We start from the raw sequence: 25,351 nt of genomic DNA on the forward strand, positions 1-25,351 counted from the left end.
GGTAGTTGTTTCTGTAACAAGAACCACGTGGTTTCGGTGAAGACTTCTGTCATGGCGGGATACATGAAATGGAAAAATGGACCCCTCTCAAAAATAGTTTTGTTAATTGTGCTTTTGTGTATATTAGGTTCACACCAAACCTCAGGTATAGTATATAGCTAGCTACGTCATTTGAGGCGGGGAATTGATAGCCAATTTGAAATTAGTGATGCTAACTTTTTGTTTGCGATGAGGCAAACTATCGAGCAAATATAACTAACGTTATAGCTAGCGAACTAACGTTAGCTATTCTGTCAGTATCCAGGTGAGATTAGACCCTTCATTCTTAGTCATTGGATTATATATATATATATTCTAGCTAGCTAAGTGATTAAAATGGAAAGTTAAACTAATACCAGAAACTAACTTTAGCTAGCCAGCTGCTGCAACCTTCCGAGTCCACATTCCACAACCTTTAACGTTACTTGCGTAGCTAACGTTAGCTATAACCAAGTCAGCTAACGTTAGCCAAATACTTAAATCGTGGTCTGTTTCTGGTGTCTCACTTAAGTTACATAAGTTAGTAGATATGTAGCTACTAGCTAAACCCTGTCATGAAAGCCAATGTCCAGCTTGCCTTTAGTTGGCTTGCTAGCAGATTGTGCAAAGCATACAGAAGTTTGCTGGTAAATACAGTCCGTGCCCTCACAACTTCCAATTTTCACAGGAAGTAATATCAACATAATCAATATCAAAGATGGCCAGGAGTCTGACAGAACAGGGTCGAGTCACTTCTGCTATCTCAACCCAATTGTTCCAGGTTGGAAGGAAACATGGACAAGAATCCAGGTAAGAGAAAAGTAGTCTAGTCCCAAATCTGTTTGTGCTCTTGCCAACTTCATTGTTGTATATTTAACTTTTATGAAATATTTTATTAAAGGGATACTTCAAGATTTTGGCAATGAGGCCCTTTATCTACGTCCCCAGAGTCAGATGAACTTGAGGATACCATTTATGTCTCTGGTGGCGGTTTGAAGGAAATTGCTAACTTAGCGTCAGCGCAATGAAGAAGTAGATACCCATAGACTTCCAGTCATTGTGCTAACACTAGTTAGTATTGGCTTGTGAAACTACCTCGAGCTTCCTTCGTACTGCAGACAGACATAATAATGACATTTACAAATTAATCTGACCCTAGGGAAGTAAATAAAGGGCCTCGTTGTCAAAATTCCAAAATATCCCTTTAAAATATGCAAATATGTTGATACCTCATTAAATATGTGAATATTTGCATATCGCGCTATTACATTTTTATGGACACTGGATGATATTTTAATTTCGTTAAGGCATTCCAGGACCGGATGTGTGCAGAGCACATTGTGGATAAATACTTGTTTTCATCTTTCTATCTGTAAAATACTAAAGACCCAAAAAAAAGTTTCCTAAGAAAATGTTATGTAGAATCAAAAATGGACAACATATCAATTTTCTCTGGGCAATTCTGGAGAATATACAGTTGAAGTCAGAAGTTTACATACACCTTAGCCAAATACATTTAAACCCAGTTTTTCACAATTCCTGACATTTAGTCTTAGTAAAAATGTCCTGTCTTAGGTCAGGATCACCACTTTATTTTAAGAATGTGAAATGTCAGAATAATAGTAAAGAGTGATTTATTTCAGCTTTTATTTCTTTCATCACATTCCCAGTGGGTCAGAAGTTTACATACACTCAATTAGTATTTGCTAGTTTTGCCTTTAAATTGTTTAACTTGGGTCAAACGTTTCGGGTAGTCTTCCACAAGCTTCCCACAATAAGTTGTGTGAAATTTGACGCATTCCTCCTCCACAGAGCTGGTGTAACTGAGTCAGGTTTGTAGGCCTCCTTGCTCGCACAAGCTTTTATAGTTCTGCCCACAAATGTTCTATAGGATGAGGTCAGGGCTTTGTGATGGCCACTCCAATTCCTTGACTTTGTTGTCCTTAAACCGTTTTGCCACAACTTTGGAAGTAAGCTTGTGGTCATTGTCCATTTGGAAAACCCATTTGCGACCAAGCTTTAACTTCCTGGCTGATGTTGCTTGAGATGTTGCTTCAATATATCCACATCATTTTCCACCCTCATTATGCCATCTATTTTGTGAAGTGCACCAGTCCCTCTTGCAGCAAAGCACCCCCACAACATGATGCTGCCACCCCTGTGCATCACGGTTGGGATGGTGTTCTTCGGCTCGCAAGCCTCCCCCTTTTTCCTCCAAACATAACAATGGTCATTATGGCCAAACAGTTCTATTTTTGTTTCATCAGACCAGAGGACATGTCTCCAAAAAGTATGATCTTTGTCCCCATGTGCAGTTTCAAACCGTAGTCTGGCTTTTGTATTGCGGTTTTGGAGCAGTGGCTTCTTCCTTGTTGAGCGGTCTTTCAGGTTATGTCGATATAGGACTAGTTTTACTGTGGATATAGATACTTTTGTACCTGTTTCCTCCAGCATCTTCACAAGGTCCTTTGCTGTTGTTCTGGGATTGATTTGCACTTTTCGCATCAAAGAACATTCCATCTCTAGGAGACAGAACGCGTTTCCTTCCTGAGCGGTATGACGGCTGCGTAGTCCCATGGTTTTTATACTTGCGTACTATTGTTTGTTCAGATGAACGTTGTACCTTCAGGCGTTTGTAACTTCCTTCCAAGGATGAACCAGACTTGTGGAGGTCTACAATTTGTTTTCTGAGGTCTTGGCTGATTTCTTTTGATTTTCCCATGATGTCAAGCAAAGAGGCACAGAGTTTGAAGGTAGGCCTTGAAATACATCCACAGGTACACCTCCAATTGACTCAAATTATGTGAAATAGCCTATCAGAAGCTTCTAATGCCATGACATAATTTTCTGGAATTTTCCAAGCTGTTTAAAGGCACAGTCAACTTAGTGAAAAAGAAAGATGCCCAGGGTCCCTGCTCATGTGTGTGAATGTGCCTTAGGCATGCTGCAAGGAGGCATGAGGACCGCAGATGTGGCCAGGGCAATAAATTGCAATGTCCATACTGTGAGACAGCGCTACAGGGAGACAGGACGGACAGCTGATTGTCCTCGCAGTGGCAGACTACGTGTATCAACACAACTGCACAGGATCGGTACATCCGAACATCACACCTGCGGGACAGGTACAGGATGGCGACAACAACTGCCTGACTTACACCAGGAACGCACAATCCCTCCATCAGTGCTCAGACTGTCCACAATAGGCTGAGAGAGGCTGGACTGAGGGCTTGTAGGCCTATTGTAAGGCAGATCCTCCATCCTCACAGTCCGTCATGGTCTGGAGCAGTGTGTCACGGCATCATCAGACTGAGCTTGTTGTCATTGCAAGCAATCTCAACGCTGTGCGTTACAGGGAAAACATCCACCTCCCTCATGTGGTACCCTTCCTGCAGGCTCATCCTGACATCCCTCCAGCATTACAATGCCATCAGCCATATTGCTCGTTCTGTGCATGATTTTCTGCAAGACAGTCAGTTTTCTGCCATGGCCAGCGAAGAGCCCGGATCGCAATTCCCATTGAGCATAACTGGAACCTGTTGGATCGGAGGGTGAGGGCTAGGGCCATTCCCCCCCAGAAATGTCTGGGAACTTGCAGGTGCCTTGGTGGAAAAATGGGGTAACATCTCACAGCAAGAACTGGCAAATCTGGTGCAGTCCATGAGGAGATTAGACTGTTGCTTTTGATTTTGACCCCCCCCCCCCCCCTTGTTAATTTCTGTTAGTCACATGTCTGTGGAACGTGTTCAGTTTGTCTGTTGTTGAAACATGTTAAGTTCATACAAATATTTACACATGTTAAGTTAGCTGAAAGTAAACGTAGTTGACAGTGAGAGGATGTTTATTTTCAGGTTTCCAGAGATGTTTGATCAGGTTTATGTCCGGGATCTGGCAGGGCCACTCAAGGACATTCAGAGACTTGTACCGAAGCCACTCCTGTGTTGTCTTGGCTGTGTGCTTAGGGTAGTTGTCCTGTTGGAAGGTGAACCTTGGCCACAGTCCGAGGTCTGGAGCAGGTTTTCATCAAGGATCTCTCTGTACTTTTCTCTGTTCTTCCTTCACTCGATCCTTACTGGTCTCCCAGTCCTTGCCGCTGAAAAACATCCCAACAGCATGATTCTGCCACCGCCATACTTCACCATAGGGATGGTTCCAGGTTTCCTCCAGACATGACACTTGGCATTCAGTGTTTCATCTTGGTTTCATCAGACCAGAGAATCTTGTTTCTCATGGTCTGAGAGTCCTTTAGGTGCCTTTTGGCAAACTCCAAGGGGGCTGTCATGTGCCTTTTTACTGAGGAGTGGCTTCCGTCTGGCCACTCTACCAAAAAAGGCCTGAGTGCTGCAGAGATTGATGTCCTACTGGAAGGTTCTCCCATCTCCACAGAAGAACTCTAGAGCTCTGTCAGTGACCATCGGGTTCTTGTTCATCTCCTTTGATTGCTCAGTTTGGCCGGGTGGCCAGCTCTAGGAAGAGTCTTGCTGGTTCCAAACTTCTTCTATTTAATAATTATGGAGGCCACTGTGTTCTTGGGGACCTTCAATGCTGCAGAAATGTTTTGGTACCCTTCCCCAGATCTGTGCATCAACATAATCCTGTTTTCAGCACTCTACGGACAATTCTTACAACCTCATGGCCTGGTTTTTGCTCTGACATGCACTGTCAACTGTGGGACCTTATAGTCAGGTGTGTGCCTTTCCAAATCATATCCAATCAATTGAATTTACCACAGGTGGACTCCAAACAAGTTGTAGAAACATCTCAAGGATGATCAATGGAAACAGGATGCACCTGAGCTCAATTTCATAGCAAAGTATCTGAATACTTACAGTACCAGTCAGAAGTTTGGACACACCTACTCATTCAAGGGTTTTACTATTTTCTACTTTGTAGAATAATAGTGAAGACATCACAATTATGAAATAAGACATATGGAATAATTTAGTAACCAAAAAAGGGTTAAACACAGATTTAGATTCTTCAAAGTAGCCACCCTTTGCCTTGATGACATGGCATTCTCTCAACTAGTTTCACCTGGAACGCTTTCCTAACAGTCTTGAAGGAGTTCCCACATATGCTGAGCACTTGTTGGCTGCTTTTCCTTCACTCTGCGGTCCAACTCATCCCAAACCATCTCAATTGGGTTGAGGTCTGCTGATTGTGGAGGCCAGGTCTTCTGATGCAGAACTCCATCACTCTCCTTCTTGGTCAAATAGCCCTTACACAGCCTGGAGGTGTGTTGGGTCATTGTCCTGTATAAAAACAAATGATAGTCCCACTATGAGCAAACCAGTTGGGATGGCGTGTCGCTGTGGTAGCCATGCTGGTTAAGTGTGCCTTGAAGTCTAAATATATCAGACAGTGTCACCAGCAAAGCACCCCCACAACATCACACCTCCTCCTTGCTTCACGGTGGGAACCACACATGCGGAGGTCATCCGTTTACCTACTCTGCGTCTCACAAAGACACGGCAGTTGGAATCTAAAATTTGGACTCATCAGACCAAATGACAGATTTCCACCGGTCTAATTTCCATTGCTTGTGTTTCTTGGCCCAAGGAAGTATTTTCTTCTTATTGGTGTCCTTTTAGTAGTGGTTTCTTTGCAGCAATTTGACCAAGGAGGCCTGATTCATGCAGTCTCCTATTTTTTAAACCTTTTATTTAACTAATGTTGAGATGTGTCTATTACTTGAACTCTGTAGTGCTTGATGGCTTTTGCGACTGCGCTTGAAGAAACTTTCAAAGTTCTTGAAATTGTCCAGATTGACTGGCCTTCATGTCTTAAAGTAATGGGACTGTCATTTCTCTGCTTATTTGAGCTGTTCTTGCCATAGCCCTATTTGGTAAAAGACCAAGTCATATTATCTTCTGTATACCACCCCTATCTTGTCACAAGACAACTGATTTGCTCAAACACATTAAGATGAAAGGGAATTCCACAACTTTTAACAAGGCACACCTTTTAAGTGCAATGCATTCCAGATGTTTACCTCATGAAGAGAATCGTTGAGAGAATGCCAAGAGTGTGCAAAACTGGTCATCAAGGCGAAGTTTGGCTACTTTAAAGAATCTGAAATCTAAAATATTTTGATTTGTTTAACACTTTTTTTTGGTTACTACATGATTCCGTATGTGTTATTTCATAGTTTTAATGTCTTCACTATTATTCCACAATGTCGAAAATAGTCAAACATGAGTAGGTGTGTCCAACCTTTTTACTGGTACTGTATGTAAATAAGGTATTTCTGTTTTAAGTTTTAATTCATAAAAAAAATGAAAATGTATTAACTATTTTGCTTTGTCATTTATGGGGTGTTGTGTGTAGATTGCTGAGGATTTGTTTTAATTTAATCCATTTTAGAATGAGGCTGTAATGTAACGTGGAAAAGGTCAAGGGGTCTGAATACTTTCCAAAATGCACCGTATGTTTTATATTTGTGTGTAGCTAATACTTGTCTTATTACCGACAGATTCGAGTATGGAGCTCGAAACAGCTGAAGGTGACTGTTGTGGAGGATGAGGAGAAGCTGCAGGAACTAGAACACTTCAGTGTCTGGGGTCTTGTGCAGTATCTAATGCTTGAGCAGACCAATGAAACCACCATCAGCATCAGCCTGTTCAGCCCAAAGACCTGCTTCAAGATCGACCCCATCAACCTTGGAGCACAATACACTGTAATGCCCATACGAAGTAAGTTAAAGGAAAGGTGGGGTGTCATTGTTAGTTACGAGCCTATTACATATTGATTTCATGTGGAATCTTTGCTGTCTCTGCTTTACTCCTGCAGAATTTGACATTTACATGTTTGTGACATTCCTGGCTGGAGTGCTGTTATTCATCTTTGCAGACTCACTCAGCAGGTAACTAAATTAATTGTGTTCACATTTCTCCCTCTATTTTAATGACATGATCCTGATAATCTCGCCTTTATGATTGTAATGGCTGCGGGAAGATATTTAGGGGTGGGGCTGTAGAGAATTTATTCTTGCCGCGCTGCTGAGGACAATTTTTGTCCGCTCATACAGGAGTAATAAAGGCCCAGTGAACGCCATTTTTTTCTCACAATGTGGATTATTATTTATTTCTGATTTATCAGGTGGTGCTGCAGCACCCCTACTTCCTGCAGCTAGGATGATTGATGTGGTTTTTTTTTGTCTAACAGGAGTCAGGTATTCTATTACTCTGCTGGCATGAGCACAGGTATGATTGCCTCCCTTATCATCCTCATCTTCATCATGGCACGCTTTCTGCCCAAGGTAAGAAGTCAAGTCTTCTATATCAAGGCCTCACCCACTACTAACACATTTTGATTTGAACAAAGAATAAAGTCTGGGTGTACCCTGAGTTCATATTTGGGAGACCTTTCTGATTTGTATCATGTACGAGAGTCATGAAAATATATGTTTAGATTTCATGCCCCATAATCTTCATTTTCTTTTCTCAGAAAAGCCCATTTTACATGGTAATAGTTGGTGGCTGGTCCTTTTCCATTTACATCATCCAGCTTGTGTTCAGGAACCTGCAGATGATTCTGAGAGAGCACTGGCACGTGGCTTTTGGTAAGTATCGATTGTAATAAACACAATCGCAACCAACTCTGGGAAGTGCCTTGTTTATCGCTCAAACTTTTTGTATCTGGTATGATAAGTGCACAACCATTGCTCCAGGTTTGTAGTAGGAACAGTTGAATGAATTGTTTCTGTGTACTTTAGGCTATGCTGCAGTGGTTGGGTTTATCAGTTTTGCCGTGTGCTATCGTCATGGCCCTCTTGTGGAGGAAAGGAGTATAAATATCCTGTCCTGGACACTGCAGTTGTTTGGCCTGCTACTGATCTACAGTGGGATCCAGGTTCAGCAAGTGGCGTTGGCCATCATCGTGGCTGCCTTCTGCTCTAAGAACCTGGAGTATTCCATTTCATTGATCCTTCTGGCTTGGCGGTAGTTTTTTATAACTCTTAATGATTCCTTTATTCGTGTTTATTGGCATTTTTAATAATGTTAATTCTCATTGTGCAGCAAAGTCACGCCAACTCTGCGCTGGAAGCCAGAGCCTCGTCGGCTGCTGAATGAAGAGGAGTTCCAGAAACAGGGGGAGGTGGAGACGCAGCATGCCCTGGAGGAGCTGAGGAAGTACTGCAGCAGTCCAGACTTCAGCAAATGGAAAACCGTCTCTCGACTTGCGTCCCCGAAAAGGTGACAGTCAGTAGCATTGAAATACCTACTGAAATGTATGTACTGCTAGCCAGAAAAGCTAGATTTCGGTCCCAGGGTGACTTATTGTCTTTTTAGGTCTATTACTAGTCACCTAACTGTCTCTTTCCCATTCCTGGTTTGAACTAAACATATGATCAGTGTTGTTCAAAAGCTTGATGTTGTGATCCACAGGTTTGCCGATTTTGTGGAGGGATCACCTCACCTGATATCGAATGAGGTTTCTGTGCATGCGCAGGAATATGGATCGTTCTTTGAGGATGATTTCTTTGACACGGATGAGGAAGATGATGATGATGAGGAGGAGAATATGATGAATGCTTTGAAAAAAGAAGACCTTGGATGGAAAGACAGAGACTTGTGAAGGTGAATAGATGTGGTTATTTTCCTGTAGCAAGGTTAATGGAGCATAGTGCTGACTGGCTTTCAACCCCTACAGCTCTCCTCCAACCATAAGACAGGTGCTCATGAATCGCCATGGAGATGGTGGAATCTGGCCATTGCTAGGCCTGTGAGCTAATGTCTGGCATCCAGGTTGCGGCATACATTATATTGTACACTGAGTGTACAAAACATTAGTAACACCTTCTTAATATTGAGTTGCTCCCCCTTTTGCCCACAGAACAGCCTCAGTTTGTCGGCGCATGGACTCTACAAGGTGTTGAAAGCGTTCCACAATGGTGCTGGCCCATGTTGACTCCAATGCTTCCCACAGTTGTGTCAAGTGGGCTGGGTGGTCCTTTGGGTGGTGGACCATTCTTGATACACACGTAAAACTGTTCAGCTTAAAAAAAACAGCAGCATGGCAGTTCTTGACACACTCAAATCGGTGCGCCTAGCACCTAGCACCTACTACCATACCCCATTCCAAGGAACTTACATTTTTGTCTTGCCCATTCACCCTCTGAATGGCACACATACACACACAATTCATGTTTCAATTGTCTCAAGGCTTAACATTTTTAAAAAGTTACCTGTTTTCTCCCCTTCATCTACACTGATTGAAGTGGATTTAACAAGTGAGATCAAGAAGGGGTCATAGCTTTCTCCTGGTCAGTCAGTCATGGAAAGAGCAGTTGTTCCTGATGTTTTGTATACTCAGTGTAGATTGCTTATGGCAACCACCTGTTTTGGTTATCGACACAGAGACAGATTCTGACTTGAGAAATGAGACTGTAGTGTTTCTCAAATTAGGATTGAGTCCTGTGTTTGAATTAATCTGAGAAACCTATTGGTCAGTAAGTAAAGGTTTATGACCACTAAGAATGGGGTATTTTATTTTCTTGGAGGAATGTCACAACTTTATCTTGGTCTTAACTGCAAGGTCATTTTTTGACATTTGTTATCTTTGGTATTATTGTTGATTTTTACGGAACAATTTTTTGTGTCATCAAACACGTGTCGATGTAAACGGGAAGAAATTCATAGATGACATGTAAAAAAAACACACAAAAAGGCAAACTGACATCTGTTTGGGAAGAAATTCATATTTTGGTATTTAAAGCACGATGTTTATAGCCATTGAGCCTGAATTTATATCATTTTAAAAATGTACGGGAATAAAAACAGTAATGTGTAAGTGTACCATTGCAAGTATTATAACCTTTCTTTGACGTTGTGTGACACGTCTACATTGTTATGTTCTTAGTTAGTTTCATGTTTTGTTTGGACTGAGATTTATAGGTTTCATATCCATCTAATATATTTATAAATCCTTTTTTACATCAGCAGTTGTCACAAAGTGCTTCTACAGAAACCCAGCCTAAAACCCCAAAGAGCAAGCAATGCAGATGTAGAAGCACAATGGCTAGGAAAACTCCCTAGAAAGGCTGGAACCTAGGAAGAAACCTAGAGAGGAACCAGGCTCTGAGGCGTGGCCAGTCCTCTTCTGGCTGTGCCAGATGGAAATTATTTAGAGTACATGAAAAGTACATAAAGCCGGATTGTTCTTCAAGATGTTCAAAAGTTTGTAGATCACCAGCAGAGTCAAATAATCACAGTGATTTATAGAGCATGTGTCAAATTCATTCCATGGAAGGCTGAGTGTCTGCAGGTTTTTTCTGCTCCCTTGTAATTGATTGATAAATTAAGGTCACTGATTAGTAAGGAACTCCCCTCACCTGGTTGTCTAGGTCTTAATTGAAAGGAAAAAACTAAAACCAGCAGACACTTCGCCCTCCATGGAATGATTGTGACACCCATGTTACATCTGAGGTGCTGACCTTTTGCACCATCTGTATATGTCAGTTGGCTTTTCAAATCTGAGCATTCAGAGGTCGAGACAGCAGGTGCGGTAGAGAGAGAGTCGAAACAGCAAGTCCTGAACAAGGTAGCACGTCCGGTGAACAGGTCCAGGTTCCATAACTGCAGGCAGAATGGCAGAACCTGGATGAGCAGCGCGACCAGGTGGATTGGGGGCGGGGACTGCCAGGGTTCATCAGGCCAGTTAGTCCTGAGGCATTGTCCTAGGACTCAGGTCCTCTGGGAGGGAAGAGAGAGAATAATTAGAGAGAGCATACTTAAGATCACACACAACACCAGATAAGACGAGAATTACACCAGATAGGACAGACTGGCCCTATCCTGCCGGCATAAATACTGGAGACGGGATCCGGGTCACTGGCCCTTCCAAAGTTACCCTCGGACAGCATATCACAAGCATTGCCTTAAAAATGGATAATACTTTTATACTGTGAGATATTGTACTTTTGTATTCTGGCCTCCTCTGTGTGGTAGAATTGGCTATGCATAAGCCTTTATAGATTTGGTGGCCAGGTAGTTGTGTACTGTTCATTGTAAATAATCATGTGGTTGTCAAATCAATGATATCGTAAAATCCCACTTCATATTGAGACATAATTTCCACCAGTGGAAAGCCCACTCGCCTGTTGCTGTAGAAGGGGAATACTGAGAGGAGCATAAATCCCTAGAAAGACAGTGGTACTGAATGATGTATTGTCTGTATGAGTTGTACTGAAACTGCTATACATGAACAACAGGGGGTGCAATACACCTTTTATGTGGATATAGAGTATTTAACAGTAAGCATACGGGTAACCTAATTTTGCAGTTACAGTAGTCTCTGTTGAGGTGGGTTTCCTCCCACAATAACCTGCAGTCAGAGAAGACTTATCTTTCCCCACCCATTTTTATGAGGTTCTCAAGCTACTCGGGGACAGTTACCTAGAATCCCCAGTTTTCCTGATGAGAATGTTCAGAAAATTATATCCAAACTGAATAACGTATTTATTTTTTTGTTCAAATTTTGGAAAAATATCTGGTTTCATGAGGAGTTGTGGTTTCTTTAAAAACTGATAGAATCATCCAGGAATATGCAGCTTTATGTGAAACTTGTAGGGTACTTCTGATATGCTTCAGATAACAACCTATACTCTGAAATGCAGTTAATAAATGACACAGTCCCCCTGTATTTAACAGAATGCTGTTGATCGGCATAGTTATAAATACTGGCTTTGTAATTTTTGCATGTTGTAATTCAAAGGCATGCATCATAAAATCAGTGATTGTGAAATAAAGTGGAAGCAGAACCACTGATGACCTGTTTTTAGGGTGAACTTGGATATTCATCATCAAGTAATGTGGTTGGAAATGGGGGTATCAACATGTATCCAGGGGGTATGGCTAAATGGTATTATTATGCTGTATATTTATTTGAACCAGGCAAGTCAGTTAAGAACAAATTCTTATTTACAACAACGGCCTACCCTGGGCCAATTGTGCGCCACCCTATGGGACTCCCAATCATGGCCGGATGTGATACAGCCTGGATTCGAACCAGGGGCTGTAGTGACGCTTCTTGCACTGAGATGCAGTGTCTTAGACCGCTGCGCCACTGGATTTTCTGGTATTTAGGGACAAACACCCTATGCTTTGACTAACTAAAATGTTCACCGTGACAACCTTCAATATTACCAGGTTTCAGAATAGATTATCATCCTGTTAGCTGCCATTCTCAAGCCAGGTGGTGCAACACTTTTGCTTTTCACTTCTACCTCTGAAAAGGTGGCACAAATGTTGTTTGCATTCCAGACAGTGGGTGTGAGTCAGGCAACCCCATATGGGTTTCTGCAGTCTAACAGCTGATGGTGGAGCTACTATATCATTTGCATGTGCTTCCCAGGAAAAACAGATAGGCATATTCTACAGTGTAGTCAAATTATTACCCAGGACACCATTTCCACTACTTCCCCCAGGAGAGCAAACACACCACCTCAGTAGGGAGACACCTCATAACTGAAATGCAAACATGGTCATATCTCAGGCGGAAATCCCTGTTTTATCAGCACATCACAGGAAACGTGACAGGCCTCATGTAAAGTGTGTGGAGTTCCCCAGAATCCCCACACAGGCAATCTGAGAATTTACATGATGGTACGACCCCTCACTCCTGCACAATGTTACTATACTCCTGTGTTGCTTTTCCTCACTGCTGAACATTCCCCTTAGGTTTCCCTCTTATGTCATTCAAAACCCACACCATCCGTGGGATTAGATGAGAACAATCAATGCAATAATTAAACTTGTTCTTGTGTAATTATTAATCTGCTGCAACAGTGCACTTGTGTGAGTACAAAATGGTAAGGATGTACCCCAAATTTCCAAACAAACACAGGAAGTATTTAGATGTAGGCTGAAGAATCAAACCTGATATTGTAACATTTCTTTTTAGGCACTATCACATATTGAGAATGCTCACATGGCAATGTATATCCAAGAGTCTTCACATGGATTGGTCAACGAACTAAATGAAAAAAATGTGGGAACCAACTGAAAAATTTAAGGCACCACAAACATACTGGTGCCCACAATTCCATTTTTATGGCTGCCACTATCCTAAACTCTCTAATCACACATTCTAATGTGTGGACAAATACAAGTAATTATGAAGACTTAGTTTTCAAGGTGATGAAGTTCACATTAAAGCTCTTTCTAGAAAACAATGGCAAATACATGTCATCAACCAAAGAGAGGAATGGTTTGAGGATACATGCACACAAACATTATTCATTTTCATTATATGACATTTATATAGTGAAATAAAGCAGAGGCCACTCAGTAACTCTTAATCATTATAGCTTGGTGTTCAGCACATTTAGCTTCCTTTGTTTTTAGGTCAGAGAGGTGCAATAAAAACAACAATTTCCTTCAAAACAGCTCAAAGTTACTGAACATGTCTTCTTCACTTCCACCTCTGGACCTTAGAAATGAACTACACATAAATAAAACATAAATCTGATACTATCCAATTGTGTCAGTACTTATTGATCCCAAATATTCGTACTCCATGGAACAGGGGCAGCTTTGGAAGGAGGACACTGAGGAGAGTGCCTGTATTGACCAGGAAATGCGTGGCATCGTACTTGGTGTAGAAACTGGCTAGAATATACCTGAATAATTAACAGATGGTTTAGGGTTATTATTCAATGCTGATAACAAACAAGAATGCAATAATTTAATACTTACTCATCTACGTTAATCTATCATTGCAAGCCATAAGAAAAACTTAAACTGTAAAAAAACAAAATAAAAGGTTTTTCTCCAAAAGATGGATAATACTAGTATGCACAAATGTTCTGTCTTACAGTACAATGGGTGAGATGGTGAGGAATTTGCGTGAGGATGTGAACTGGATGCCGTTGTCCATCTGTTCCCAGTGTGTGAGTAAACAAGCTTTGCCCTGGTCTGGTGTCTCAAAAGGAGTTCCTTTCACCGTGTGCAGAAACAAGTACATCACCTGTGGTGGACAGATCACACATACTCTATATATACAAAAGGATGTGGACTAGAGGTCGACCGATTAATTAGGGCCGATTTCAAGTTTTCATAATAAATCGGTAATCAGCCTTTTTGGATGCCGATTATATTGCAATCCATGAGGAGACTTCTTGGCAGGCTGACCACCTGTTACACGAGTGCAGCATCAAAATGACCTTGTGGCAGCAAGGAGCCAAGTTAAGTTGCTAGCTAGCGTTAAACTTATCCTATAAAAAAACAATCAATCTAAACATAATCACTAGTTAACTACACGTGTTTGATGATATTACTAGGTTAACTAGCTTGTCCTGCGTTGCATATAATCAATGCGGTGCTTGTTAATTTATCATCGAATCACAGCCTACTTCAACCTTGCCAAACAGGTGATGATTTATCAAAAGCACATTCGTGAAAAACAAAAAATCATTACAAATGTACCTAACCATAAACATCAATGCCTTCCTTAAAATCAATACACAGAAGTATATTTTATTAAACCTGCATATTTAGTTAAAAGAAATGCATGATAGCAGACAATATTAACTAGGGAAATTGTGTCACTTCTCTTGTAATCAGTGTAAGCAGAGTCAGGGTACAGTTTAAGTCGGAAGTTTACATACACCTAAGCCAAATACATTTACACTCAGTTTATAACAATTCCTGACATTTAATCCCAGTAAAAATTCCCTGTTTTAGGTCAGTTAGGATCCCCACATTATTTTTAGAATGTGAAATGTCAGAATAGTAGTAGAGAGAAGCATTTATTTCAGCTTTTATTTATTTCATCACATTCTCAGTGGGTCAGAAGTTTACATACACTCAATTAGTATTTGGGAGCATTGACTTAAATTTTTTAACTTGGGTCAAACTTTTCGGGTAGCCTTCCACAAGCTTCCCACAATAAGTTGGGTGAATTTTGGCCCATTCCTCCTGATAGAGATGGTGTAACTGAGTCAGGTTTGTAGGCCTCCTTGCTCGCACACGCTTTTTCAGTTCTGCCCACAAATATTCTATAGGACTTTGTGATGGCCACTCCAACACCTTGACTTTGTTGTCTGTAAGCCATTTTGCCACAACTTTGGAAGTATGCTTGGGGTCATTGTCCTTTTGTAAGACCCATTTGCGACCAAGCTTTAACTTCCTGACTGATGTCTTGAAATGTTGCTTCAATATATCCACATCATTTTCCTCCCTCATGATGGCATCTATTTTGTGAAGTGCACCAGTCCCTCCTGCAGCAAAGCACCCCCACAACATGATGCTGCCACCCCTGTGCTTCACGGTTGGGATGATGTTCTTCGTTTCTCCAAAAAGTACAATCTTTGTCCCCATGTGCAGTTGCAAACCGTAGTCTGGCTTTTTTATGGAGGTTTTGGAGCAATGGATTCTTCCTTGCTGAGTGACCTTTCAGGTTATGTCGATATAGGACTCGTTTTACTGTGGATATAGATACTTTTGTACCCGTTTCCTCCAGCATCTTCACAAGGTCCTTTGCGGTTGTTCTGGGATTGATTTGAACTTTTCGCACCAAAGAACGTTCATCTCTAGGAGACAGAACGCGCCTCCTTCCTGAGCGGTATGACGGCTGTGTGGTCCCATGGTGTTAATACTTGCATACTATTGTTTGTACAGATGAACGTGGTACCTTCAGACATTTAGAAATTGCTCACGAGTTATGAACCAGACTTGTGAAGGTCTACAATTTATTTTCTGAGGTCTTGGCTGATTTATTTTGATTTTATCATAATGTCAAGCAAAGAGGCACAGAGTTTGAAGGTAGGCCTTGAAATACATCCACAGGTACACCTCCAATTGACTCAAATGATGTCAATTAGCCTATCAGAAGCTTCTAGAGCCATGACATCATTTTCTGGAATTTTCCAAGCTGTTTAAAGGCACAGCCAACTTAGTGTATGTAAACTTCTGACCCACTGGAATTGTGATACAGTGAATTATAAGTGAAATAATCTGTCTGTAAACAATTGTTGGAAAAATGACTTATGTCATGCACAAAGTAGATGTCTTTACCAGCCTGCCAAAACTATAGTTTGTTAGCAAGAAATTTGTGGAGTGGTTGAAAAATGAGTTTTAACGACGCCAACCTAAGTGTATGTAAACTTCCGACTTCAACCGTATATGGAACAGTTTGGGCCGTCTGGCTCGTTGCGAGCTGTTTTTCTTCCTAACAAAGACCGTCATTAATTTTCCAGAATTTTACATAGTTATGACATAACATGGGAGGTTGTGCAATGTAACAGCAATATTTAGACTTAGGGTTGCCACCCGTTTGACAAAATACGGAATGGTTACGTATTTCACTGAAAGAATAAACGTTTTGTTTTCAAAATTATTTTTTCCGGATTTGACCATATCAATGACCAAAGGCTGGTATTTCTGTGTGTATTTCTGTGTTATTATAATTAAGTCTATAATTTGATATTTGATATAGCGGTGGTAGGCAGCAGCAGGCTCGTAAGCATTCATTCAAACAGCAGTTTACTGCGTTTGCGAGCCGCTCTTAGCAATGCTTGAAGCACAGCGCTGTTTATGACTTCAAGCCATCAACTCCCGGGATTAGGCTGGCAATACTTAAAGTGCCTATAAGAACATCCAATTGTCACAGGTATATGAAATATAAATGTTATAGAGAAATAGTCGACGCGTCATAATTCCTATAAAAACTACAATCTAAAACTTCTTAACTGGGAATATTGAACCACCAGCTTTCAAATGTTCTCATGTTCTGAGCAAGGAACATAAACGTTAGCTTTTTTACATGGTACATATTGCACTTTTACTTTCTTCTCCAACATTGTGTTTTTGCATAATTTAAATCAAATTGAACATGTTTCATTATTTATTTGAGACTAAATAGATTTTATGTATTATATTAAGTTAAAATAAAAAGAGTTAATGTTCATTCAGTATTGTTGTAATTGTCATTTTTATAAATATATAGAAAAATCGTCCGATTAATCGGTATCGGCGTTGAAAAATCATAATCGGTCGACCTCTACAACAGACACACTTATTAGTCATTACAATGTCATAACACAAGTCTGCATTACTCTACTGTTCAAAATTATGGGGATCCAATAACTTAAATAGCTATATCTATCAAAGAGTGGCTTAAATATAGTTAAATGTCATCTACATCTGATTGGAAAAACAAAAAACAAACTATAAATACTTGTTCTGACCAGATTATGGATGACATTTGTGAGGGTCCAGACAAGGGGCACTGTGAGGACAGGGATGCTCAACAGGATAACGTGCAGCATGGTGACCAGCAGTAGGTATGCCAGCCAGATCCCTCTGCTGTTCATTACCTGCGTGTTGGGGTTCACCTCACTGTGAGCCACACCCACATTCATCCTGAGGGAACAGAGGCTGATTACAAATGATGGTCATTGGACATTAAAGCTTGATACAGGAAACATTGAAGCTTCATGCAGGTAAGGAATATACTGGATCTAGGCCTACGGCTTGGGAAATTCCTATTAATTTCTAGAATTGAAGTATGATATTAAATGGAACATTTGAAAGAGCAGATTTTTTGATTGGTATATGAATAAAAAAATCTAGAATTCAATTCTGTGAAAATTGTACTAAACAAAAGGAGAATGAGTACATAATTTGCATATTTCACAGTTCCCTCAATTACTCATTTCATAGATCAACGTGAGAAGATGAGGTAGGCTATGTCAGATATAGAACATTGATGTCAAGTGGGAAGTAAAAATCTAGCGGCCTAGTTCTCCTTCCAGTATACCACTAGGTCAGGTAAAGTGACCATCTGTTACTGGATCCTATTATCGTGGGTAGGTAGCTATCAATATACTCTACATATTTCATGGCTTGTATAAAAAAAATATATATTCCAATCCAAGTATATTTGAGAAATTGAGAATTCTGCCACTGATCCCCACAGCCATGATCCCTCCCTCAGACTGGCTAACTACTACGAAAACTAGCTAATATCTTGTTGTGGATATAGCAAGTGGGTCTAACATAAACTCATCTGACTGAGTAGCTCATGCCACTTTAGTCCTTATTTGGTGACTACAGCCGGTCATTTAGAAGTCAGCTATTAGTTAGCTAGCTCTTTAAGTTAAATGGACAATCAGCAGTTCCTACGTCCATTTTCATACTTACATGTACCCATTGATTTAAAAAATATATTACTTACAAATGCCTTAGTTCAACTGTCGTACCCCATCAGAACCCAAAATATATGCTTGTTTTACTCCAATGTTTGTAAACAAAGTAAATGTAAACAAACACTATTGCATAATAAACATGGTTAAAACTACCCTTGCAAAAGAAGTGCAGTAAAAGTGAGATAAATGTAGTCAACTGTGGTATTGCAGATACTGTACTGCAGTTATACTGCACTGTAACTGCAGTTTCACTGCAAAATTACTGCAGTAAAAAAAAACATGTGCATACGTACTTCAGTTATACTGCAAACTTTTTTTGATATCATGGATGGTCAGTCCTGTCTTTGAATTTGCGAGCGTTAACAATTCTCAAGCCCCATACACCCGCTTTATACCGAAACAGTGGTGGGGAGTTCGCTTTGTTATTGTTTCCACCGCCGATTGCTGCTTTAACTAGCTAGCTAGCTAAAAGTCTATCTAACTAGCAAGCTAACTCCACCAGCAAGCTGGCTAGCTAGCTACTGTAGCTAAATAACAACAGCTGTTTGTGCCGTGAAAACTAAAATTAATCTGCTAAATCTATTTAGATTATGTGAATAGGTGCTAACACATGACATTTAGCACTTTGGATCAAACTTTCCTTACAATCTAGCTAGAAACTCACATTTTGTTGTAACCAGGAAATCACTAAACTTGCTCATTCCATTGCTCGTTTAGGATTGGCTGTAATGGTGCCATGTCAGTTATTGTCAGAATCGGATTTTACTGCACAACAAGCTTCCCAATAATAAAGTTAAAACGAGTGAGCGGCAGTGGTGTAAAGTACTCAATAAAAAATAATAAAAAATAATACTTAAGTCCTTTTTTGGGGTATCTGTACTTTACTTTACTATTTATATGTTTGCCTACTTTTACTACATTCCCAAAGAAAATAATGACATTTTTACTCCATACCCTTTCCCTGACACCCAAAAGTACTCGATACAGTTTGACAGGAAAATGGTCCAATACACATACTTATCAAGAGAACACCCCTGGTCATCCCTATCGTTTGTAAATTATGTCTGACTGTTGGAATGTGCCCCTGGCTATCCGTCAATTGAAAAAACTAGAAAATTGTGCGGTCTAGTTTGCTTAACATACGGAATTTGAATGGTTTACTTTGTCGTTTGAGTGCATTTGAGCAATTCCATTGACTTTTAATACTTAAGTTTATTTAAAACCAAATACTTTTAGACTTTTACTCAAGTAGTATTTTACTTGGTGACTTTTACTTGAACTTGAGTCCTTTTCTCTTAAGGTATCTTTACTATTACTCAAGTATGACAATTCAGTACTTTTTCCACAACTAATGAGCGGGCAGAAAAAAACAAATATGCATAATTTTGGGGGGGGAGAAATAAAATACAAAATAATGTTTTTGCTTATGTATTACCAGTACGTCAGTGTGCTTTTTAATTAAATGTCTTCAAAAGAGTTCTGCCCAGTCAGTGAAGGAATGAGTCATAAAACAAACTTCCTTGTATACATTAGCTTATGCGCACTGAGTGCAAGTTCCTTTTTTGGGGAAAGTGAGTACAACATTATTTTTTGACAGTTTAAATTACTGTCAACATTACGTAATCATTATTGGAAGGAATTGTAGTCAGCATTATACGTCTACCCACAATAATAGACATATTGAAGTATGGGGCAACAATAGGAAGCTGTGCACCTCCATGAAGAATAACAGGAATGTTTTAGGAAAGCACAGCTTCCTTCTTATGTAGTGTAGTGCTTGACTGCAGTTTGAGAAATCATGTAACAGCCATTAGAGATTCCTTGATGACCTCCCTAGCATAGATTATTAGCTGTTGAATAATATTTATTATTACAGTAGATCAGGGGCAGACTAGGAAAATAATTTGACCCTGGCAATTTATCACCACCAGCCCACGTCATTGCACTTCCAGTGGGGGTTCAATAGAGATTAATTACATACATCTGTATGTGCACTAACTAATATCATAGGCTAATTAAATTGGGGTTCAACACCTGAGGTGGAAACACAAAACACAGTTGTAGGCTACTACCCATGAGACCAAGAGGCCCATTCCCTCACAATGGCCGGTTCACAATTTGCGTACGTGCCGCTCCATATCTCAAAGCCATATCAAATATCTTGGTTGTAAAATAATTGCTATTGAGCTGAATATTGAAAGGTGATAAATACAAATTATACCTACAGAAAGATTAAACCCTCCACTCTTCGACAGGGCCAAGGGTACGAAGATTCCTAAGCTGTGTTTTCCCACAATTGCATTTTTAAATGTTATATGATCAGAACAAATTTTCTCTCAAGCATATGGGAGGAGAGAAGAGTGCCTGGCTCATCACAGCAGCAGGCCCCAGCAAGGGCACAGGCACAGGGGCAGGGCAGACACTTTCATTACATGAATCCATGAGGATAATAGTTTTTGACCAATTTATAGTTTTAGCTGTCCCCAAAAATAAGACATTTTGAGTGAGGTGACAATGTAGAATGTGCTCTTTCTAGGTTTGTAGGCACACTTTCCGTTTTTTACGATCCATGATCTTGGCTGTCTAACTGATGACAGAGTCTGAGCAGGTCTCTTTGCTAATGCTGCATTTGACTTTGAATGAGTTTTGCGTGACCTCAGCTCAGCCTATCAGAAAACAGTCCCGGCCCATCTTGGTAGGGGGGCCGGCCTTTGCCCATTGATCAGCTAAAGGCTCATTATATACTGAACAAAAATATGAATGAAACATGTAACAATTTCAAAGACGATCCCACAGGTGAAGAAGCCCGATGTGGAGGTCCTGGGCTGGCATATTTACGCATGGTCTGGGGTTGTGATGCCAGTTTTACGTATTGCCAAATGTTCCAAAACGACATTAGAGGCAGCTTATGTCTGGTGGACATTCCTGCAGTCAGCATGTCAATTGCATGCTCCCTCAAACTTGAGACATCTGTGGCATTATGACGTGTGACAAAACTGCACATTTTAAAGTGGCCTCTTATTGTCTCCAGCACAAGGTGCACCTGTGTAATGATCATGCCGTTTAATCAGATTATTGATATGCCACACCTGTCAGGTGGATGGATTATCTTGGCAAATGATAAATGCTCACTAACAGGGATATGAATAAATGTGTGCACAAAATTTGAGAGAAATAAGCTTTTTGTGCTTATGGAAAAGTCTGTATTTTTTTCAGCTCTAGAAACATGGTTCCAACACTTTACATGTTGCATTTATATTTTTGTTTAGTGTAGATTAGAACAACAGAGAAAATATTTTTCATTGTTTTATTTTTATCAGCAACAAGAAATTGGGAGTGTTGTGTCAATTTTGACTAGCCCAGTCATCTAAAAAAAATGGTCCAGCCCATCTGGCATTTTCCAGAATTGAAAGGTGGTCACTCCACCGCTACAGTAGATGTAAGGGCAAAAATAGCCATGTTATTGACACAACAAGATATCACAACAAGAGTTAAAAGTAAAAAGTTATTTATTTTTTTAAGCAATTTAACCTGTGGAAAATTATATCCAATAATAAATACATTTTGTTTAAAAAATATTACATTGGCAGATAAATAGGTGTTAACATAGATGAAATAAGTTAAATAATTAAATATGTTAAAAATATGTTAAGTTACTTCACAATTTCATACATTTGATAAATATATTAATATGGATAGATACATATATAAATACATTCCTAAATATAAACAACTGTTCCAAAGTGGAACACAGGCAGATATATAAGTGTGTTAATGAAATGTTTATGAAACATTGTAATAACATACAACACCACAAAAGTTACTTGTCATTTCAGACTATTTTGATCAAATTGATCATACAATTAATGTAGATGTCCATCTACTACTATGTTGTCTAATACTGAAACAGATCACAGATGACGAATCAATTGTGGCCTGCTTCGCAGCTTTAGATACAATATTTAGGCGAATCCATTATGTGTTTTGCAGGATCACCAGGGGCAAAGACCCGAGCCATGAGGATGGAGAAGGAGAACAGCTTCTCAATATTGTCACGGCACAGTCCTGGCTCTTCCCAGCTCTTCACTTCCTGCCACTTCTCTTCTGAATGAGGATGGGGCTCCTACAAAACAATTAAGAGTAAGGATATGCAACCCCTCAATTAATAAGTTATTGAAATATGATTCTGTAGATTGAGAGATCAGTAGGTTCACACTTCAAATACACTGGACTTACCTTCAAGTCTAAAAGGAGTTTTTTCACTACTGTGTTCACCATCTTTCCAGTTTTTGCACAGTTATTCTTGAACTGACTAATTATCCCAAATACTGTACTGTAGTTCTTCAGAGCAAAAACCATCTTCTTAAGACAAGGCTTAGGTGGATCATGGTTAAAAAAAAAGACAAAGGGTGATACATTATTTCAGTTTTGTACACTTGGTGTTTCTCATTTGTGTCTGACAGATGATAGAATTAGTTAGTTCTTTAAACATTTTGAAAAAAATTGCATGTGTATAACCATTGACCACATATGTGCTTTATTGAAGTTGTTGGTCCAAGTTAATTCACTATCAGAATGGAAGTTGTGACTTACCATTGAATCTGCTCTTAGGTTTTTTGGATCACATTTGTCTGTGGCTTCCACCAGCACTCTTGGCCCTTTGACAACTCTTTCCACATTTTTCAAATGACTGAGCTCCTGCAGGACATGATAAAATGTTTCAGAGGCAGATTCAATACAAGTTGCCTACCTGTAGCAGGCACCTATTAATGTCCACTTCTAACGGTCTGACTACCCACTGGGCACAGATGTCAGTTCAACATCTAGTTTTGATTTACATTTGATTGAGTTGTCAACTAAAGTGAATTAAACTTTTTTTTTAAACACAATGTCATTGGATTTCGGTAAAAAAAAGTTATGCGGAAAAATGACGAAATGCTCTTAAATGTATTACTTTTGTCAAATCCAATACATTTCCCACGTTGTTTCAACGTCATCACATTGATTTTTGGGGTTGAAATAAAGTGGAAACGTTATTTGAACCAGTTTTTAACCAATAGGTACCAAATGTCCCACAAAAGCATCAATAACCAGGGTACTTTAATTCAGTTTTATCATCACCCTACCATTAGCAATACTGAATACTGATGATAAACCACTTACCTCAGTTATGAGTCTTTTAGCAAGTTCATTTAGTTTTAAAGAGCCCTCTGTGACTTCATTCCAACTGATTCCAACTGTTTGATTAATTGGAGCGCCTAATGCAACTGTAAATACCGCAAGAAGGCCAACAACGGTTATGAACGGCAGGTACATGACTCTGATTTCTTCTACGATTGATTGCAGTTCTGCAGGTCCGTATTGCATGTGTTTATAAATCGCAGGTTCGGTGACATTGCAGCGGAGTCCCTGTCCATTTATATGCTTAGACAGACCGGTGAGTCACGCGAGGACTTTCCCGGGGCATCCTTCAGGTGAGTTTTAGCCTATAGCCAATAGAGATCAAATGTGTAGTTTCGTTTTCGTTAATGCTGTCCACGCCATATTGTAAAGAATGTGTTTGCAAAGCATTTGACTATTTTCCAATGACCAATGAACAAATGTTGTCTATTTATCATTGACATTATTGTAGCGTATGTGTTCACCTGACAGTATGAGTGCAGACAATAAATGCACTTATACTCTATTAAATTTGTAGAGCTAAAAATAAGTAAGTAAGCTAAAAGTCTTAATTAGCCTAATCGACCCAAACGCACACCTATTCATCAAATGGTTCATAGCGAATACAATTGTTTTGAATCCTAATTGCTGTTTTATTCAAATGTTTGTCTTATTTATTTAAAAAGGTATTAAACTGGTTATTTAATAGGCTTAGCCCTATATATTTAAGTTTAAAGTAATCTTGCCTGATGAATATTCCCCCAAAATAAAACCACTTTTTAATAAAAGTATGTTTTATATTTGATCAAATACATTAAGCCAACAACTCTGCATATTGATTCAAACGCTTTCAAACTTTTTGACTCAAAATTATACAAGAAGAATTTCAATTGAGGACATTTCATTGATGACATTTCTTCAATGACTCGTGTTGACTGGCTCTGTCATCATCATTTACAGATGGATTTCCTCTTTTGTAATGTATTTTGCAGTTTGGCATCTGTAGAACTACAGCTTTCAAGTGAAATTAGCCAACATTTGTTACATAAAGAACCACTGTGAAATGTACATTACGGGCTTCTAATGTGTGGGGCTGTGAGTAGTGTAAACTTTCCGCTTGCTTCTTGAGCCCCTGACAAATTCTCTTCATGAGAAGAATATTTTGTTGACCACTAAATTGGAGGTTAGGCCTACACTGAAAAGTACACAGGCAAATACCGCAATGAATAATGTCATTGTTATGTATAAGTATGAGAACACACCTATTGTTCTTTGTTTAAATTAGAGAACATGTTTTTATTTCACAAGGAAAGATAAAGGGAAGGAAATGTAGAACAGAAATGTATTCAAATTCACTGGTCTGGTGGAGCCAATGCGTGAATATGCATGATCAACACAAAAATGTATTCAGTTGAGAACAGGCAACTCCCAAAACACACTTGCCATCAGGCCTGTATTAGAATAGTCTATGTTCTGATTCCCACCCAGGTTCAAAACATACATTTAATCAGATCTAGATTAGGCCTAAGCATATTCTTGACAAAACAAAAAAAAAACATTCAATTGTGTAGGTCTACTGCACAGGCAAAGAGGTGAGAGTTCAAGGATTTACTTTTCACTGTAAAATTAACATTAGACTACCAACACTTTACCTACAATCGACTGCAACGTTTTTGACATTGAGGGTTTGGAATAACATCAAGACGAAGCAGCTGCGTTATAAGTGGGATGCACTGTTGAGTGCAACATCCCAAGGGGTTCGTACTGATTGAATGGACATTGTGACAGCCGGTTAAATGGTGTCCCTTGAGAAAGCAAAAACAAGATATATGTCAGGAGAAGCATAGTATTATCATAAGGAGACATATACTTGGTATACGTAGGAGGAATGGAGGGAAAAGAGAGGCAGAGGAGGTCTAAGAGAGAGAGGGAGGAAGATGGTGAGCTTGAGTCAGTTACAAATGGCAGAAAAAGGGAGATGGTTTGTTAAAGAAGAATGGTAGAAAGTGTAAGCAGAGTGAGCTGAAG

The 25,351-nt window shown here is 39.7% G+C and overlaps 3 protein-coding genes across 10 annotated transcripts; 1 reads left to right on the forward strand and 2 right to left on the reverse strand.

Annotated features, from left to right (window-relative positions):
• Positions 1–11,375, forward strand: nemp1 (nuclear envelope integral membrane protein 1). Of its 3 annotated transcripts, none has more exons than XM_020459129.2 (10): positions 1–145; positions 707–828; positions 6,488–6,707; positions 6,805–6,877; positions 7,180–7,273; positions 7,462–7,576; positions 7,730–7,955; positions 8,034–8,210; positions 8,403–8,594; positions 8,851–11,375. In XM_020459129.2, exons 1-9 carry the CDS (start codon positions 52–54, stop codon positions 8,590–8,592), a joined length of 1,311 nt encoding a protein of 436 aa, XP_020314718.1. In that variant the 5' UTR covers positions 1–51; the 3' UTR covers positions 8,593–8,594; positions 8,851–11,375. The 3 variants fall into 3 exon arrangements, with proteins under 3 accessions (XP_020314718.1, XP_031659824.1, XP_020314719.1); XM_031803964.1 differs by having other exon boundaries at positions 2–145; positions 8,856–8,874; XM_020459130.2 differs by having other exon boundaries at positions 3–145; positions 8,403–11,375.
• LOC109869274 (ORM1-like protein 2) lies at positions 9,696–18,924 on the reverse strand. Of its 6 annotated transcripts, none has more exons than XM_020459288.2 (5): positions 18,828–18,924; positions 17,204–17,378; positions 13,832–13,983; positions 13,531–13,636; positions 9,696–10,709 (listed from the first exon to the last, which is right to left on the reverse strand). In XM_020459288.2, coding segments are annotated over exons 1-5 (444 nt in total). In that variant the 5' UTR covers positions 18,830–18,924; the 3' UTR covers positions 9,696–10,700. The 6 variants fall into 6 exon arrangements, 5 of the variants coding, with proteins under 5 accessions (XP_020314877.1, XP_020314874.1, XP_020314875.1 ...); XM_020459285.2 differs by having other exon boundaries at positions 13,508–13,636; XM_020459286.2 differs by having other exon boundaries at positions 13,508–13,636; positions 18,457–18,840.
• A 2,733-nt stretch (positions 18,925–21,657) lies between these two features.
• LOC109869159 (uncharacterized) lies at positions 21,658–23,588 on the reverse strand. Its single transcript, XM_020459085.2, has 4 exons — positions 23,327–23,588; positions 22,757–22,861; positions 22,400–22,537; positions 21,658–22,286 (listed from the first exon to the last, which is right to left on the reverse strand). Exons 1-4 carry the CDS (start codon positions 23,528–23,530, stop codon positions 22,113–22,115), a joined length of 621 nt encoding a protein of 206 aa, XP_020314674.1. The 5' UTR covers positions 23,531–23,588; the 3' UTR covers positions 21,658–22,112.
• Positions 23,589–25,351: the final 1,763 nt, after the last annotated feature.

Source organism: Oncorhynchus kisutch, linkage group LG24, assembly GCF_002021735.2.
Source record: "Oncorhynchus kisutch isolate 150728-3 linkage group LG24, Okis_V2, whole genome shotgun sequence".
Lineage (NCBI taxonomy): Eukaryota > Metazoa > Chordata > Actinopteri > Salmoniformes > Salmonidae > Oncorhynchus > Oncorhynchus kisutch.